Below are 17,075 nucleotides of genomic sequence, written 5' to 3'. Positions count from 1 at the left end.
TCCGCGGGGCTGTGATGCAAATGCAGGCTGATCCGGACAGTAATGCCAATGTTTGTACGCCTTCTGTTTCGTACACGAATTCATATTTTACTAATGGTATTTAATTGAACAATCAAGTTCGGTAAAATACTCTGATTAAACTACCATAACCCTAAGATCTAAATGCCCCCCCCCCCGCCTAAAATACCTTTGTAGCTGCGTTTTAAAAACAACATGTTTAATGTTACAAGCGGTAATATGAATCATTATACACTATGGGGACCTCATTTGCCAGTAAAAATATGATAATTGGTTCTTTACCCTTCTATCTGGCAACAAAACTGACACCTTTTTACAAGGAGTCATGTTTGCATAGACCGCAATACCTGCAATCATAAATACAAACAAAAGACATAACTCTGATAATGTGCACATTATCAGAGTGCACATTATCAGAGTTATGTCTTTTGTTTGTATTTATGACTGCAGGTATTGCGGTCTATGCAAACATGACTCCTTGTAAAAAGGTGTCAGTTTTGTTGCCAGATAGAAGGGTAAAGAACCAATTATCATGAATCATTATGTTTGTATTACTGGCTTGTCATCAGGGGTGGGTGTGTGGGGGGGTCCGCTGAAATGTTTGCATCGGCCGAGTGGCACGCGGGTCCAAAAGAGTTTCAGAAACGCTGCACCAGAGTTAGTCGATTCCTACCCCAGAAAGTAGGTGTCACCTCATTTGATGATGCCGGCTTGAACACACACCTGCCATTCGGTAAGCGCTTTAAAAGCTGCTTCGAACCCTTGCCCATTACATTTCACGAGTGCCGGTGCAGTGGTTCACAGCACATTCGAGTTTACAAACAATAGCAAATCAATTATACTCTTTGGTTCTTTCGGTAAAGTCACGTGGGTAGAAAATAATAGATCACGACGTTTCGATCGCAACAAAAGCGACCATCATCAGGTGAGACAATCACAGCAGGAAAACTGCTGAAAATTCTGCTGAAAAAGTTTTTAGCAGTTTTTCCCTGCTGTGATTGTCTCACCTGATGATGGTGGCTTGTGTTGCGATCGAAACGTCGTGATCTATTAATTTCTACCCACGTGACTTTACCGAAAGAACCAAAGAGTATGGATTCCTGCAGCCACGAAAGCTTCAAATCCAAATCAATTATAATTTAAAGCCCTTTGGCGTGCACGTCAACCCACGAATGGTTCGCATCTGTAAGACCTGAGAGAGAACCTCCAATGAACTGAGATAACCCCCTAAGAACCCAAGAGGGAAACCCAATAAACTGAGAAAAAAAACCCCTAAGAAAATGAGGCACAGAAAAGTTTAAGTGTCACGCTGGGAAGGACGAGACCACTTTTGGATAAAAGAGGGGTGAGGGGGGGTAGAAATGAGTTTTCGTGGCAGAAATAGGTGGTTAACGTCGCTACATGGTGACCCCCCCCCGCCCGCCATGGTAAATATAATAATAATCTTGGAGGGTGGTGGTTAGTTTACTGCTGTTCTTCTCGTAGAAAGTCTGTGAGTAAAGGCAATTCGTGGAGCGGAGCTTTGCACGAGACCTGCACCACCGTGAGCAGCTGCCGGCCCAGCGCTGCCACAGCAGCAGCTGCCGGGGCTGTGAGACGTTCACAATTGACACTCGACATGTGTACCCTACATAGCTCTGCTCACCCACTGATTGGTGAACACCTAACCGTTCCGCGCAGGCAGTGATGGGTGTGTGTGTTGACCTTCCTTCGGACCGTATGCAGGCAACCGTGCTAATCGGAGGTGCTAATCTGTGAGTGGTATTTGACCACACGTTGATCAGCGCCGGTTGGAGATGTGGGGTGGGGGAACATAGATTTTTAAGCAAATGAGTACAGTACAGTAAAAAAACGATGCACGTTGCTGCTAGTCTTCTCTGCTGCCCACGATGTAGCCCTTAGACAAAGATCCCCCGTATAGCATTAACAGACTTTCGGGACAAGTGCTGTTCGCGAGCACCTATGAAGGCCGGCAATAAACATGAGGGGGTGGGTGGCCAACACCACGCCCGGCTGGCATTGTCGCCCCGGTGGCGATGTTTACACACCGAATTAGGTACTCATTTGAGGCTGAGTCGACCTAGGGGAGGCCTAGGACCGGTTTGGATAATCGTCAGGTTTAGCACGCTAACCGCTAAACTACCACTTTCCACGCACAAAAAGATCCCCCGTATAGCCTTAACAGACTGTAGGGGCAAGTGCTGTTAGCAAGCACCTATAAAGGCCGGAACGGTACACGAGGGGGTGGGTGGCCAGCGCCACGCCCGACCGCCTTTGTCTCCCCAGTGGCGATGTTTACACACCGCGCCGGGTATTCATTTGAGGCTGAGTAGACCTAGGAAAGGCCCAGGACCGGTTCAGATTATCGTGACCGGTGTTGGCCGTGAGCGGGAATCGAACTCAGGTCACCGGGTTACGAAGAGCAGCGCGCGAACATTACCCACCACATAGCCCCGCAAACCCTGCGACAACCTGTTTGCACACGCTAGTCGCCCATCCAAGCACTACCCAGGCTCAACTATGTTTAATTTCTGGCATCCTTATCTCGATTCACGTGAATTTCTCTTCGAAGTGGCCCTTGCAAGCAAGGCTGACGGCTGTGGAGACGCCCAATGTCAAAACCAGTCCGGAATTCGCTTGTGTCGAAACAACGCTGCTAAAATTACACGCTCCCCGAGGGCCGTGTGGCTAATGGTATGTAAGAAAAACACAACTTTTGTTAACGGTCTTGTCAACAGAGGCATTGTTTCATGTGTCTCGGATTGATTTCATCTTCTGCTTAAATGAACGTATTGGCAGTACATCGGAAGTAGTCTTGTGTTCAGCCCACTTCGATCCGAGGGTTATCCGCACCGTGGGCTATCCTTCGCCACTGACTTCTGTCTTCTGCTCCTCCTCCTCATTGCCTGTTCCAGCGTGAGCCTCGTCCATGCTTTGATGTTATCTATCCATGTCATCCTTGCTCTTCCTCGTGCACGTGAACCGTGTATTGTTTTGCATATCCGGCGGTATGCGGTATAACAAAGAAAAGGCAAATTAACGCATTGTTTAGTTATTTACCCGCGATTCGCAACCCCGGTCAGAAATTCTTGCGGGGTGGTGCGAGTCAAAATCAGTTTCCGCGATGTCGAAGCAGTCGGAAGACGAACGTCAGCTCAAATTTTGTTTGTAGACGGTTTTATGAGGACCGGTGTGTTTTTGCTGCACTGGTGTAGTACCGCCAATGCGTCCAGATCCAGGATAATGACCGACTTCTGCCAGCGTGAGATTAATCTCAAATCCGCATCGCCAAAGTGGTTTGGGAAATTTCGACGGGTATTCTCACGCGTGAGGACTGCTTCAAGCCATGATTTAACCTCCCACCCGTGTAGAACCCAGAGTGGATGGTGATGATGAGGACTTGGCACACATCATCACTTTTCCTTTCAAAAGCAACATTCAAGATATCAAAAGGTGGTGTCGATAGAGACGCTTTTTTTTATCCTTTATATTAAGTTCACTTGCTTGCTTGCTTGCGCGCTTACGACCGTGCAAATATTTCGGTCGTTTTTTAACCCACTTCCCGTGATCCAATCGAGCTGACATTTTGCACACAGACTCGTTGTGCGTGACAATTTATTTTCGTGGAAAAACATTTCCAAAATTTTCCACTTTTTAGGAATTTTTTTTTATATTTAATTTAAAATACCAATGTGATAAAAATGAAACTCTTACTCAAGAAAAACAGAAATGAATAATAAAATAAAACCGATGCCACGCATATAAAGGATTTATAGTGAAAAACTTTGTTTTTACGGATTAATTTTATTTTGCTCGCTACCAGTACACAGTCAACACCGCCGCCTTATAGGGCACGCAGGCAGCTTTGCATGAGTAAGCAAGCGCGCGTGGGTTGATGGACACACACAGCAGCAGCAGTCCTGTAAAAACGGGGGGGGGGGGGCGAGGTTGGAGGGCTGCACAGTCAACGTTAAACACACTTTTGACAAATGTGAAAACGCTGAACGGACAGAGCAACAACATTTTTGCTTGTGTCTAGCCGTGCATTCTACTCGGGTTGTATCGTGAAATCATCTCTAATTCTACCGTGAATTTTGCTGTCGTTTGGAAGGGCGATGTACCAGCAGAGGGCAAGCTATTTCAAACACGGCAGCTCTTTGATGTGTTTTTCGGGTTGTATCTTGAAGTCCTATGTTTCAAACCACGTGCTGAGACCTTCAGAAAATGAATTGAAGGCTAAGGTGTTATGTATGCAGTCGCTTGCCCTCTGCTGTTGGATCTGCATTGATTCAAAAGTTTCTGGCACGTGCAACGAAACGTCGGACATCATACCCAACAACAAGCAGTCCAACGCGATAGCTTGACAGAACCGCGTAAAACTATGCAGTGGTATTCTGGCACACACCTATGGGTGAGTTGTATACTTATGCACGGCGATGAAGCAGATGCACACAGGCACATTTTAAGTGGTTATGAACATATTTTGACTTGACGATGACAATCTTTTTTTTTTATCTCTGCAAGGAATCAAACGCAACAACGTGTTTGAATTCACAAGTACTTCAGGCAGAGTTATGCAACTCATCTTAACTCCCATATTGCTATAAGTTCATGCAAATTATAAGCCCCTGACAAGTCGTAAACATCCATAATAGAGGTTTCTGGGTTAGATCACGTAAATATATAAATGTGTCGTTAAAACCCGCCACCACCCGACAAAGCCAACTAGTAAGGGTTGTCACGTAAACAGAACGTGCCAATTCGTCACTAGTACAGCACACCGGCTGTGTTGGAGAGCCAAGCCACAACATTTACAAACTGAGTACGACGTTTCGCCAATAATTACGTCACCAGTAGTTCCTTGCGGAGATAAAAAAAAATATTACGTCACCAGTAATTACTGGCGAAACGTCGTACTCGTTTGGAAATGTTGTGGCTTGGCTCTCCAACACACCGGGTGAGCTGTACTAGTGACGAATTGGCACGTTCTGTTTGCGTGACAACCCTTACTAGTTGGCTGTGTCGGGTGGTGGCAGGTTTTAACGACGCATTTATATATTTACGCGATCTAACCCAAAAAAAACTCTTATGGATGATATTGGTCGTGAAAGTCTACGTGTTAAACTAAGTCATTAATATGTATAAGTGGAGTCCATGTATGTAGAGAATAACTTCTGAATGAGAACAAAACACACGAGGTCGCATTGGGACACTTCAATACAAAGGAATGGAATGATGATGACGATATTAATTCAGGAGGGGGGCCCGATGCTTCACCAGGGGGAGGGTTTCAGCCCTTTACAACTCCCCACCCTCCCACTATGGGGCTGATGACACAGCCAACCACATGCGGCGCACAGGCGGCGTTGTGTAGGACGGTCGCACGACTGCACCAGGCTAGAAGATTCATCATCATCACCAGTAGCGGTCAATCCGATGCTGGATGAAGGCCTCCTTCAAACCTCTCGCGATCGCGCGACGTGAGAGTTCTCCCGTCACCTGCACGCGAGCTGACGTGTCGTCGTGAATCTTCAGCTGAAGAAATAGAGGGCCTCCTCCTGCTCCCTCTCGCTGCTCTCCTGACCGCGCTCCTTGTGGGTGCGGCGCACGGGAGGCTCCGAGCGGAACACCAGCCGGCGCCCCGTCTGTGAACGCCAGCGCACGCGGGGTCGCCGATCGCCGGCGTTCCCGCGATATCGTTTTGACATGACAGATAATGCGCGCTATCGAGTTTCACGCTGTGATGGTCACCGCGCGATGCCCTGTTTCCCGCAGCTTGGTAATTGTATATCACAATGTTATCGTCTGCTTTTTTTTTGTCCTGTGATGGAATTTGAATAGAAATAAAAAGTGATTAAAAGTAATTTGACCTCAGCTCACTCACCATAACCCTGACGCGAGTCTTCTAATCATTGTAACTTTGAAATCGATATCATGCTTATAACACACACGTGCTGTTAGAACGCGATAATGTCACAACATCGCCATCCCATCAGTTACTCGTTAAAGAAAACAAAAAAGGAGTTTAAAAGTGTAATGCAATAACTATATTAATAGAACTTTAATATTGTTAACTTTAATCATTACTATTTCCTAAATATTTTATCAGGAAATGAGAAATGAATGGACAACGATATGACGATATTCTGAACTGTGCGTGTGCATGATGGCAATGGGTTCAGGAATTAAATGCCAATGTTGAGGTCTACGAACCATGAGATGGCTCAGCAGAGAGAGTTTGTGTAGTTTTGCTATTCCACCTCCTCCGTGGAAGGAGTGCAGACTCCAGTAGTTTACTCTATGTTGCATGGCCACAACAGCATGACTGTGGCTTGTCTTTAAATTTCCACCCATGAAGGAGCTGTGTGCGTCGGCCTGGTGGTGATGTTCTGATGCGGTTGATGGTGACACCACCGGTGTCTATCAAGGAGGAGCAATGTCAAAGCCAGGAGGTGTGCGATGTTTGGTTCTCGAATGAGGTGTTTATTCTGGACGTCCGCTTTGTGCCACTCTGTTCGCAAGGGTTTTTACGGATTTTAGGATGGTGACAGTGTGATCTCAGATAGGGGATCGGGACTTGAGTCAGCAGCGAGGAATATTGTGGAGGTCTTGGTTGATGGGTAGGTGGTTGTCAAAAAATTACAACGATACGTAGCAAAATGGACAATGTGTTATTGTGGTTCTTATATCGTACGATGCATTATCGTACTGCCGTACATTGGCAGCCACAGTGGTTACCGGAACAACTTGTGCGATTGTGTACATATGTAGCATAGGCAGCCTACAATGATGCAACGAGGTTAGGGGTGGGGAGATGGAGGCTGGGAGGTGATATTTCAGATGTTTTACATTTTTGTTCTATTCATCAAGTGTTATCACCAACGTGCTGCAGGTGTCCGGTGACCAAGAATCCATTTCTCTCGTAGACGAGTGTAACCGTTTGTGTGCACGTGCGTGTTCAAGCGGGGTGTGTGTACGCGTGATAATAACCCTCCTATTGGTGGGAATCCTTCCCCTGACACCCCTACAGTATGATACTGGAGTTTGTGAGCGTGTGTATGTGGTAGTTCAGTGTGTGCGGCAGTGTGTGTGCGGTGTGAGTGGCGATTTGTATGTGATGTGTATGCGGTGAGTGTGGTGTGTGCGTGGTGAGTGTGGTGTGAGTGTGATGAGTGTGATGTCCACGTGGTATCTGGTGTGAGTGCGGTGAGTGCAATGTGTGTGTGTTGTGAGTGCGGTGTGTGCAGTATGAGTGCGGCATGTGTGTGGGGTGTATGCGGTGTGAGTCTGGTGAGTGCGATGTGTCTGTGTGGTGTGAGTGCGGTGTGAGTGCGGCATGTGTGTGGTGTGTATGCGGTGAGTGTGGTGTGTTTCTTCGGTGTCAGCGCGGTACCCGATGCGTGATCTCAGCCTGCGCTCTCTCCAACGCCCGGCGCAGTCGCTCCTCCTGGTGCTGCTTCTGCTGCCGGGCCTTCTCCTCCCGCATACTGCAACCACATACCACCAACAACAACAACAACAGCCACCATTCACCACTAAGTAGCGATGACGTCACCACGGCACTTGTGCCAGGCCAGGTGAACTTTGAGGCTACGTTAAGTATTGAAAGCTCACTGAAAGGAGGCCACGGGACAGATACAGGTGCTATGGGTTGACTGACTGAGATGACTAGTAGATGCACCAACTCCACATCACCAGATACAACCACATAACATTACAATCACATAACACCATGTACAACCACACACCACTCCATATGATCACACGCCACCATGTGTGATCATACACACTGTCGTACACGATCACAAATAACGTAATTGAACCGATAATTGAGAGCGTGAGCGATTACATTAATAATCAGATGGCCTGGTGCTACGTACGTAGCATGCATCGGCAGCCGGAAGGGAAAGGAGGAGGAGGAAGAGAGGAAGGGCACCGCGGTGGGGGATGTTAACTACCTCGCCTGGTGTGCAGGAGGTCGTGGGTTCGATCTCTACCCTGACGCCTGCTGTATATTTGGAGTTTGCATGTTCTCCCCGTGATCGTCTGGATTTTTCTCCGGCTCTCCGGTTTTTCCTTCAATACTTAGAAAGGTGCGTTTAGAGTATTTGGCTGCGGTAAATTTCTGCATGATGAGCCATCTCGTTAAGCTATAATTTGTGGCCAGGTCACTTCTAAATAAGACCTACATAGCTCAGTGGGGCCTTACCTGGTAAAACAGTAACAGTAGGAGTAGAGTCTCACCGCAAGCGTCGCTCCTTGTGCTTGGCGCGCTCGGCACTGTGCACCCGCTCCGGGGGCATCCCCTCCAGCTCCACCAGCAGCTCCTCGAGGCGGTTCTCCACGCTCGTGAGCATCTGCAGTGTTCCCAGATTCCCCTCGCTGGTGCCCACACATGCCCGGTACACGGCGCACACCTTGGCGCTGAGTGCCTCCAGCATTTGCTCCTGCGGCGGTCGAAGCGGAGGGCGCGAGCAGAGAGGACGACAATGCGTGGATTGCGGGGCGCGCGGACGGAGGGCAGCACATACGGACACGAGGACACCATAAAGAGAAGGAAGCAAGGAGACACCGTAACACACGGAGACCAGGACGCTTAAACACTGGGATTCATGGAGACCAGGACGCTTAGACACCAAAGATGCACAGCAGTCAGGAAACAAAGAGGTCGGGACACTTAGACACAATAACATACAGAGACTTGGTCACTTCGACACACAAACATATAAAGACCAAGACACTTTGACACCAGGACAAATGGAGACCAGGACACACAGACGCCAGGAAACTTCGACACAAGAACATACAGAGACCAAAACACTTAGAAAAAAGGAACATGTACACGGAGACAGGGACACACAGATACTAGGAGACATGGCGACCATCACACAGGGCCACGGGAGTAGTTGGCGATGGTGGGGGTGCGAGGAGAGTGAGTTGGGTGGGATAGGATGCGTGGTGACGGTGAGCGAGGGCTTGGACCAGCGGTCGGGGCTTCCCACCTGCTCTTCCTGGCGGAGCTCGCCGAGCGAGAACACGTTGGCCTGGAGCTCCAGGTCGGACGCCCTCTCCTCCTCGTGAGTGATGGCGGCACGCAGCTCCTGCACTTGGACATCGAGGGCCTCTGTCTCTTTGTTCCTGTAACGTCGAGCGTGACCACACAAAGACAAACATCCCCCGTATAGCCTTAGCAGACTGTTGGGGCAAGCGCTGTTAGCGAGCACCTATGAAGGCCGCACCTCTGATTATCATGGTTGGCTACGTACAGGGCGAAAGAAGTTCTACATACATAAAAGCCCGACACGGTACACGAGGGGGTGGGTCGCCAACACCATGCCTGGCCGCATTTGTCTTACAAGTGGTGATGATTTCCACATAGCATCAGACACTCATTTGAGGCTGAGTCAGCCTAGGAGAGACCCAGGACTGATTCACAGTACTGTGTGATCATACGTAGTGGTGTGTAGTTGTACGTGGTGTTGGATGATTGTAGTGTTGTGTGGTTGTATGTAGTGGTGTGGGATTGTATTTTGTGGTGTGTGGTCCTATGGTGGTGTGTGGTTGCACTGGTGTTGGTCGTGAGCGGGAATCGAACTTGGGATGTGAAGGATGTGATCCCTGACATGCAATACCTCGGCATCTACAAACTAAGCTGTGTCTGCGGCAGTAGTTACATTGGGGAAACTAAGCGACATGTCTCGGACCGTGTTCGTGAACATAAGGCAGATCTGAAACACGGTAGGACCAATACCAGGGCCGTGGCTGATCATTGTTTTAATGCGGTGGGCTCACATGAAATTGATTTCTCTAAGATGAAGGTACTTTGCAAACCCACTGGCTATCAACAAAGATTCGTTCATGAAGCCATCTATAAAACAAGACGCAGACACAATTCCAACCGAGAAGATGGGTACAAATTGAGCAATCATTGGAAGGACATTATCAACCAGTTTAAGTTATAACTGGCGATGTTACATGCTAATTTATCACATTAACATCACTAGCCCCGGCCACTTCTTTATAACCCTTGAGCTACACCCATTTCAAACCTTTTAAAACAGTCTGCCTCAGAAGCAGACCATGCTTTCCCACCTGATGACGGACGCTTGTGTTGCGTCCGAAACGTCGTGATTTATTTTATTTTATACCTACGTGACAAAAGAACCAAAGAGCATGGCTATGATGTTCCGATCCTAGCACTTTCTGATGTTAGTTGTTCATTAACAGGTGCACACTAACACAGCTACTTCGCGCGCCACCTTAGAGGTTGTTGCTCTGCAATCTCCCATTAACATGTTAATCTCTCCCATTAACATGTTAATCTCTCACATTAACATGTTAATCTCTCACATGAACATAGCCACCTCAGCACACGCGCCATGGAGGCTGCTCACCGATTTTACATTAACATGCTAATTTTCACTTGGCAGCCCTTTGATTGGTGGAAAACCAACCACGGTCGTGGTTGCTGCCAACCACTTACATTAACATTAGCTGCTGACATTTGGGTTACACCCATTTCAAACCTTTATAAACAGTTTACCTTTAGAAGCTAACCCCCTTTTCCTGATGATGACTGCTCATGTTGCGATCGAAACGTCGTAGTTTTTTGTTATTTTCTTTTAACCTATCTACGTGACTTCACCGAAAGACCCAAAGAATATCAAACCTCGTCAATATTTGAACAGGTCTTGGGCCTTTCAAGGTCAACTCAACCTGAAACAAGTACCTGGTGAAGTGTAAACAATGGCCACACCACTTACTTGTGCATCGTTCCAGCCTCAGTAGGTGCAAACTAATTTAACTTGTCCCAGCAGTCTATGTAAGCTATATGGGGGATATTTGTCGGTGCTTTGTGCAGAAGTTTGCATATTTTCTTGCGTGAATTCAGCTCCTATCCGAGTGGCCACGTTCTCATTCTCGACCATGATGCAGAACATGAGTGGCATGTGTTATGCGATCCCGTCCTGGACCTCCCCTGGGTCAACTCAGCCTTAAACGAGTACTCGGTACTGTATGCAAGCATCTGAACTCACAGTCGCTGGTTCGTGCTGGCGATGTTCTGGCGTGCCTCCTCCAGGGACTGCTCCATGTCCTGGGAGTTCTGGATCAGGGAGAGGTTCTGCTCCTCCAACTCCGTGAACAGGTCCAGCAGCTCCTGGGGGCTGCTGAGCGGCAGCTCAAACTCCTGGGTGAGCAACGGCATCCACATTTAGATATATTTTTCACCACCAGGTAAGGCCCCTCTGAGCTATTTAGTTATTTTTCATAAAGCGACCTGGCCACTAATGATAGCACAATGAAGTGGCTTATCACGTGGACATTTCTAGCAGCCAAATGCTTTAAAACACGCTTCTAAATGTGGAGCGAAAAACCGGAGGACCTGGAGAAAAATCCACACGACCACGGGCAGAACATGCAATCTCCAAATATACAGCAGGTGTCAGGGTCGGGATCGAACCCACAACCTCCTGTATACCAGGCAAGGGAGTTAACATCTCGCCAGGCCGCAAAATGGCCCGGCGAGCGGAGGAGCAATCCAGCTCATGACGATTCTCCAAGACTGAATTGGACGATAAAGGTAAATGAGCAGCCCTGAAATTGCCTACTCATGCCACTGCTGGTGGCAGGGCCTCCACTAGAGGGACATTTAGATAGCCCCTTCTAAAGGGTATTTGGCCTACTCTTCAACCACACAATACCTGTGGTGTAGCCATTTATAATGGTGGGAGGACAGAGGTGTGGGGTGTTTTCAACAGCTGCACCGCAAGAGTGAACCGGTAACCTCAAGAAAAGTAAATTGCTCACCATTACACCGTGCCAGCATCCATGATTAGTATGGAAGTGAAACAATGGCACGTGCATTCAGGGGAGGCTAAACTGGGGCATATGGAGAGATGACAGCCCTACGCACTTTTACATAGCAACACCCAATCACGAGCCCCTTCCACACAATGACGGGGTTGGCAGTTTCTGATTCGCTCATAGGCCCTGCCCACTCCTCTGATAGCCCCGCCCACTGCACATGTAGCCCCACTCACTCCCTGCCCACTCGTCAGGAAGTCCCGCCTACTACTCAGGTAGCACCGCCCACTACCTGGGTAGCCCTTCCCACTAACTCAAGTAGCCCCACCCACTACTCAGAGAGCCCGACCCACTCCACAGGTAAACCTGCCCACTACTCCGGTAGCCCCATTCACTGCTCAGGTAGCGCCATCCACCACTCAGGTAGCTCCACCGTTTGCCTGTATCATGAGTCGAGCATGAGGCCAGAACATTTCAGGCCAGAACATTTCAGGAAAATACTTTTTAACACCAGGACTGTTCTGGCCAAACCGGAACACTCAGTACCTTTAACCTGCAGAGAACTAATCGGTGATCAGTTTAGTGGACTAATAAATAAACGAACCATTTAACTTGTCGGATATCTATTCAGTGATCTGTTCAGTGAACGACTGAGTGAAATGATCAGTGTGAGTGGTGATCTAACCATTGACTTTGCAAGTGATGCAGACGCCTCACTCACCCCCTCACTGTCGTCAGAGTTGTCCTGGGATGCGTTGGAGCTGCCTCCGTCTCCTTTGCTGTTCTCTGGCTCTGCAGGAATTGCACGCACAATCACCCCCGTGATGCAATCACCAGCGATCATACACACACATCATTGTAGTGCACCCACAATGGTAAATGTTGAATTGGCCATAGTGGTGCACCATCACCACTGCGATTTAGAGCAGGTGGCCAGGAGTTGGCACGACAGAAGTTGGGTTTGTGAACCCCCGTCTGGTGGTGGCGGGTAGGTTGGCCGCCTGAGAGCTGTGCCTCTCTCCTGACCTCCACTTGGGTGGACGTGGCTGTATATTGGTGATGTTGCTGCTGTCCGACACAAACCTTCCCCAAGTATCCCCTCTGCCTCTTTGTTTTACGGGCTTTTACACCACCTAATTTGTTTTCATTGCTCCCCATAGCTTGACTGAACTGACACACACTTCCCCCTGACCCTTGCCTGACCATTCCTCTGCGTTCTTGCTCCCCATGCCTCCTTTCTTGGTTTGTCGCCGGGGCTGCCCTGGAATGGAATGTGTCAGTGCTACCTTGGCTGTCTCTGAGAATGATTGGTGAATCACCCCGGACCCCACCTCCCTGAGGATGTGAATGTTGTTGCTTCAACACACCGGTGGGCTAAAGCAGTGAACTATTTGTCTTTGTCAACGTGACACATTTTTTACTGATTGGCCGTGTCGGGTGGTGGAGGGTTACGACACATTTATAAATAAACGCGATCTAAACCCAAAAATCGTTGATTATATTGAAATGTGGTTGTATTTAGATGCTATATAATTGAAATTAGGGCTGTTGTTATTGTCTGTGCAAACTCTTCAGCATTATCCCCACAAACATTCTGGATTTTAAACTGGAACTCCGATTTCCTCCCACGTGAATCCCAACTCTCTTAAAAACGAAATTGGCAAAACATTACAATGTAGCACAACCCTCCAGCAGAACAATCTTTAGAATCCGCTGGGCTTTCCTGCGAACACGAATGCTGAAATAGTGAGAGGCACACACGTGCAGGTCATAGAACAGGGGGGCTTAGCGTGAGAGCTCAGGATGGGCGGCAGTCCTATTTGCCGTGTCTCACTGCATGGGGAGGTTCCCTCCGTTTCCACTGCTCCCTCCCCGGGTGCTGCGATCGCTCGTGCCGCCCGCTTGCGCTCGCGCCGCCGCTGGTGCCACTCCGGTGGCGCCAGCCCCTCCAGGAAGCGCTTATACAATCGGTACTCCTGCAGCAGATCCTCCTGCCGTGCGATCTCACTGAACAATGCAGCACGAAGCGCGAATCAGCCACGCGCCCGCACAGGAGCACACACACCTCAGCCATCGCTCTCTGCAAAGAGGCACCTGCAGTGATATAAGTGACTGAGTTTGTTCAAATTAGAAACAGTACTGGCAATTTGGAAATATTCCCCTCCAGTACCCAATTTGTGTGGCTCTGATGCTGGCAGTGATGAATTATTATCATTGCAGGCCATATCTAAGTGATAGTCTCGAAGCGATAGGTAATGGCCTAATATTCTCACCGAGTAATTTTGATGCCGCTGGTTGGTTGGAGTAGGTGGCACGTGATGAGCAGCCAGCCATGACGAGAGGTATACTTGATGTAGTGTGCCATGTGCGGAAATATTTTCCGATTTCACTGACACGGAGACACCCGGCTGAAATTAAGCTCTTGGTAAGACTCAAGAGACCATGGGCCACGTAACAAAAACGAAGTTGTGGGCTGTGTGAAATGAAGCCACAGGCCATATGAAATGATGGTGCGGGCCGTGTTAAATGAAGCCGTGGGCCATGGGAAACGAGGCCACAGAGCCGTACGTTGCCCACCCCTGGCCGAATACGATGTCGCTGCCAAGCGGCCTGCAGAGCGGAACACAGGCCTCACCTCTTGGCGGACACGATCTGGGCCGTCAGCTTCTTAATCTCAGCCACCTGCTCCATCCGCGCCTTCATCTCCATCTCCGCTCTGGAGCACGGCGCGCCAACGAGCACGCACACAAACCACGCGGCACATCAGCCACCCGACGTGGGACTTGTTGAGTCACGCTGGGCAATGCTGCAGGTGAGTCTAGCAGGTAATGTGGTGGAAATGTGGTATTGGTCAGGCACTGGTGTGGAGATTGTGCAATGATGGTTCTTGCGCAGTGTGGTACTGGTGAAATAATGGTGCAGTGCTGGTGTGGTAATTGTGTGCTAATGGTGTGGTACTGGTGCAGCGTTGGTGTGATAATGGTGTGATAATACTGTGGCAATGGTGTGATGATGTTGTAGTAATCGTGTGGTGATTGTGTCTTGATTTGCATTGCAATGCTGCCATAGTATTACCATGGAAATGGTGTGGTGCCGGTGCGTTGTCGGGCCTGCGTCGGTTCTGCGCCAATGCTGCGCCGGTACGGTACCAGTATGGTGCCAGTCAGTGTCGGTGTGGTATCAGCACGGTGCCGCGTCAGTACGGTGCCGGTGGAGTCCCAGTGTGGTACCAGTACGGTGCCAGTACGGTACTGGTGCCAATGCGGTACCAGTGCGGTACCGGTGCGGTACCGGGTGCTGCGCAAGTGCAGTGCCGATGCGGTGCGAACGCTCACACCCTGATGGCCTCCACGGCGCTGCGATCGTTCTGCTTGAGGAACTCATCGAACATGGCCGCGTCGTCCTCCAGAAAGCGCTCCGCTTGCTCGAGCGCTCGCTCCTCGCGCGCTCCCTGCTGCTCCAGGGCGCGCATCTCCTCGCGCTTCACGCTCAGGCCGTACTGTGCATGGCACGCACAGCATGCGCAGGACGATTCAGCGAGATTTATTAATTAAAATCGATTTTCGCATTCAGGGTACAGACATTGAATCGTGTATTTACTGGAGGAATCCGATGAGCTATAAAGCTCTTTTGCGTAGGATTTCAATGCATGTGTGCACATACGTACATCTTGTTGGGTTCAGGAATAGTCGGAATAGTACCAGAAAACGGGCCGGAGCGAGACAGTCTCGTTTGTGTGTGTGAGCGAGAAGTCTAGCAGCGGCACGTTGGCCATTGAACCCCGTTACCTGCACAAGGAACATCTCTCGCTTGCGGGAGACAAATTCAGAGAGCCCCTCTTTCTCCACCTGGCGGTCTGTACGAACACACACGATTACACCAGTCACAACACAATCCCAACTCACAAAGTTAACTTACAACACAAAGATCCCCATATAACCTTTAATAGACTGATGGGGCAAGTGCCATAAGTACTAACTATCACCACGCCTGGCTGCCTTAGTCTCCCCAATGCTGATGTTCACTCACTGCACCATGTGCTCATTTAAGGCTGGGTCGACCTAGAGGAGACCCAAGACTGGTTCGGATATCGCTCGCCGGCTCATGACAGCCATGGCTGGGATGTGAACTCAGTTTGCTGGGTCCGTAGTGCAGTGCGCTAACCCCTTCGCCACCTCTACCCACATACACACATGCTGCCAGCAATAACATGGGAGGTTGCTGCGACACACAGAGTGTGACCTTGCTGTCCCCAGGTCACACTGCATGTTGTCAAAACACACGAGGCGTGACTTGTGTTGTATATGTTGGTTATCAAAATTTGTTATGTTGTATGCGTGCGTGGGTGAAATTATTATGTTGTATATGTGGGTTATGAATATTCAGTGAAAATAATAATAATTAAATGAAATTTGGCCAAATGTGTAATTATCCGGAAATATGTTAATTTATGTAATTATGCACATTTTAATTATGCCAATTCGAGAGGTAATCGTATTAATTATGCGAGTGGGTGTAATTATGATAATGCAAGTCGTTATGATAACCAGACCCCGCCTCGGTGATGAGGGTGGGTTATCGATCGGAATAAGGCAATTAATCGTATGCAGTTATGCAGGTGTGGTGTAAGTATGCAAGATTAACTTAGATTAACTCGGCATCGTTGTCTAGGTTCGTCTCATTCTCGCTTTAACATTCCCAGAGTGTGTATTCGTGGTTATATTTTAGGTCCCCGGTTCACCCCGTTATCGCTTTAACATTTACTGAGTATGTATTAGTGTGTTTATTAAGGTCACCAAGTTCAGATCTCAACGCAGAAGCAGATCTTATGCATAGATTTCAGGAAAGAATCACACAACCACTTCTGTATTGATCAATTTATTACTAATTCAACCTTAACTATGATATAGTATGCGAACTCTCAATCCCGGAACGTCAACACGGCATCAATACAGTATCATCAACGATTGTCTGATTTCACCTTGACAACGGCACATGGATCCCGCATAACGCGATGGTTGTTAGTGAGAGAGAGAGTCGTTAAAATATGCAAATACTATGCTAAGAAAACCTTAACGTTAATGAATGATTATACTCAATATTGTTCACGCAGTACCGCACTCCTTATTGATCATACGCAACCCTTATCACGTTGTTAGCACCTTGGGTCACGGGACAGTTGAATATTCTGTAGAGGATGCGAGTACGTGCGGCGATTATGACTGATACTTGAAAGATTATACGGCGATAAA

The 17,075-nt window shown here is 48.6% G+C and overlaps 1 protein-coding gene across 1 annotated transcript; it reads right to left on the bottom strand.

Moving 5' to 3' along the window:
* Window positions 1-3,802: 3,802 nt before the first annotated feature.
* On the bottom strand, window positions 3,803-16,091 carry LOC133342500 (cilia- and flagella-associated protein 100-like). The gene is made up of 12 exons (XM_061551653.1): window positions 16,085-16,091; window positions 15,612-15,679; window positions 15,159-15,322; window positions 14,459-14,539; window positions 13,658-13,830; window positions 12,545-12,615; window positions 11,055-11,206; window positions 9,021-9,156; window positions 8,263-8,465; window positions 7,412-7,505; window positions 5,518-5,663; window positions 3,803-3,974 (listed from the first exon to the last, which is right to left on the bottom strand). The coding sequence occupies exons 1-11, from the start codon at window positions 16,089-16,091 to the stop codon at window positions 5,550-5,552; spliced, it is 1,263 nt and encodes a 420-aa protein (XP_061407637.1). The 3' UTR covers window positions 3,803-3,974; window positions 5,518-5,549.
* Between the last annotated feature and the right edge of the window lie 984 nt (window positions 16,092-17,075).

This window comes from Lethenteron reissneri, chromosome 15 (assembly GCF_015708825.2).
Source record: "Lethenteron reissneri isolate LAM-NWPU_2019-01 chromosome 15, ASM1570882v1, whole genome shotgun sequence".
Lineage (NCBI taxonomy): Eukaryota > Metazoa > Chordata > Hyperoartia > Petromyzontiformes > Petromyzontidae > Lethenteron > Lethenteron reissneri.
The sequence above is the reverse complement of the archived record's forward strand: the minus strand, read 5'-3'. Positions and strand labels throughout refer to the sequence as shown.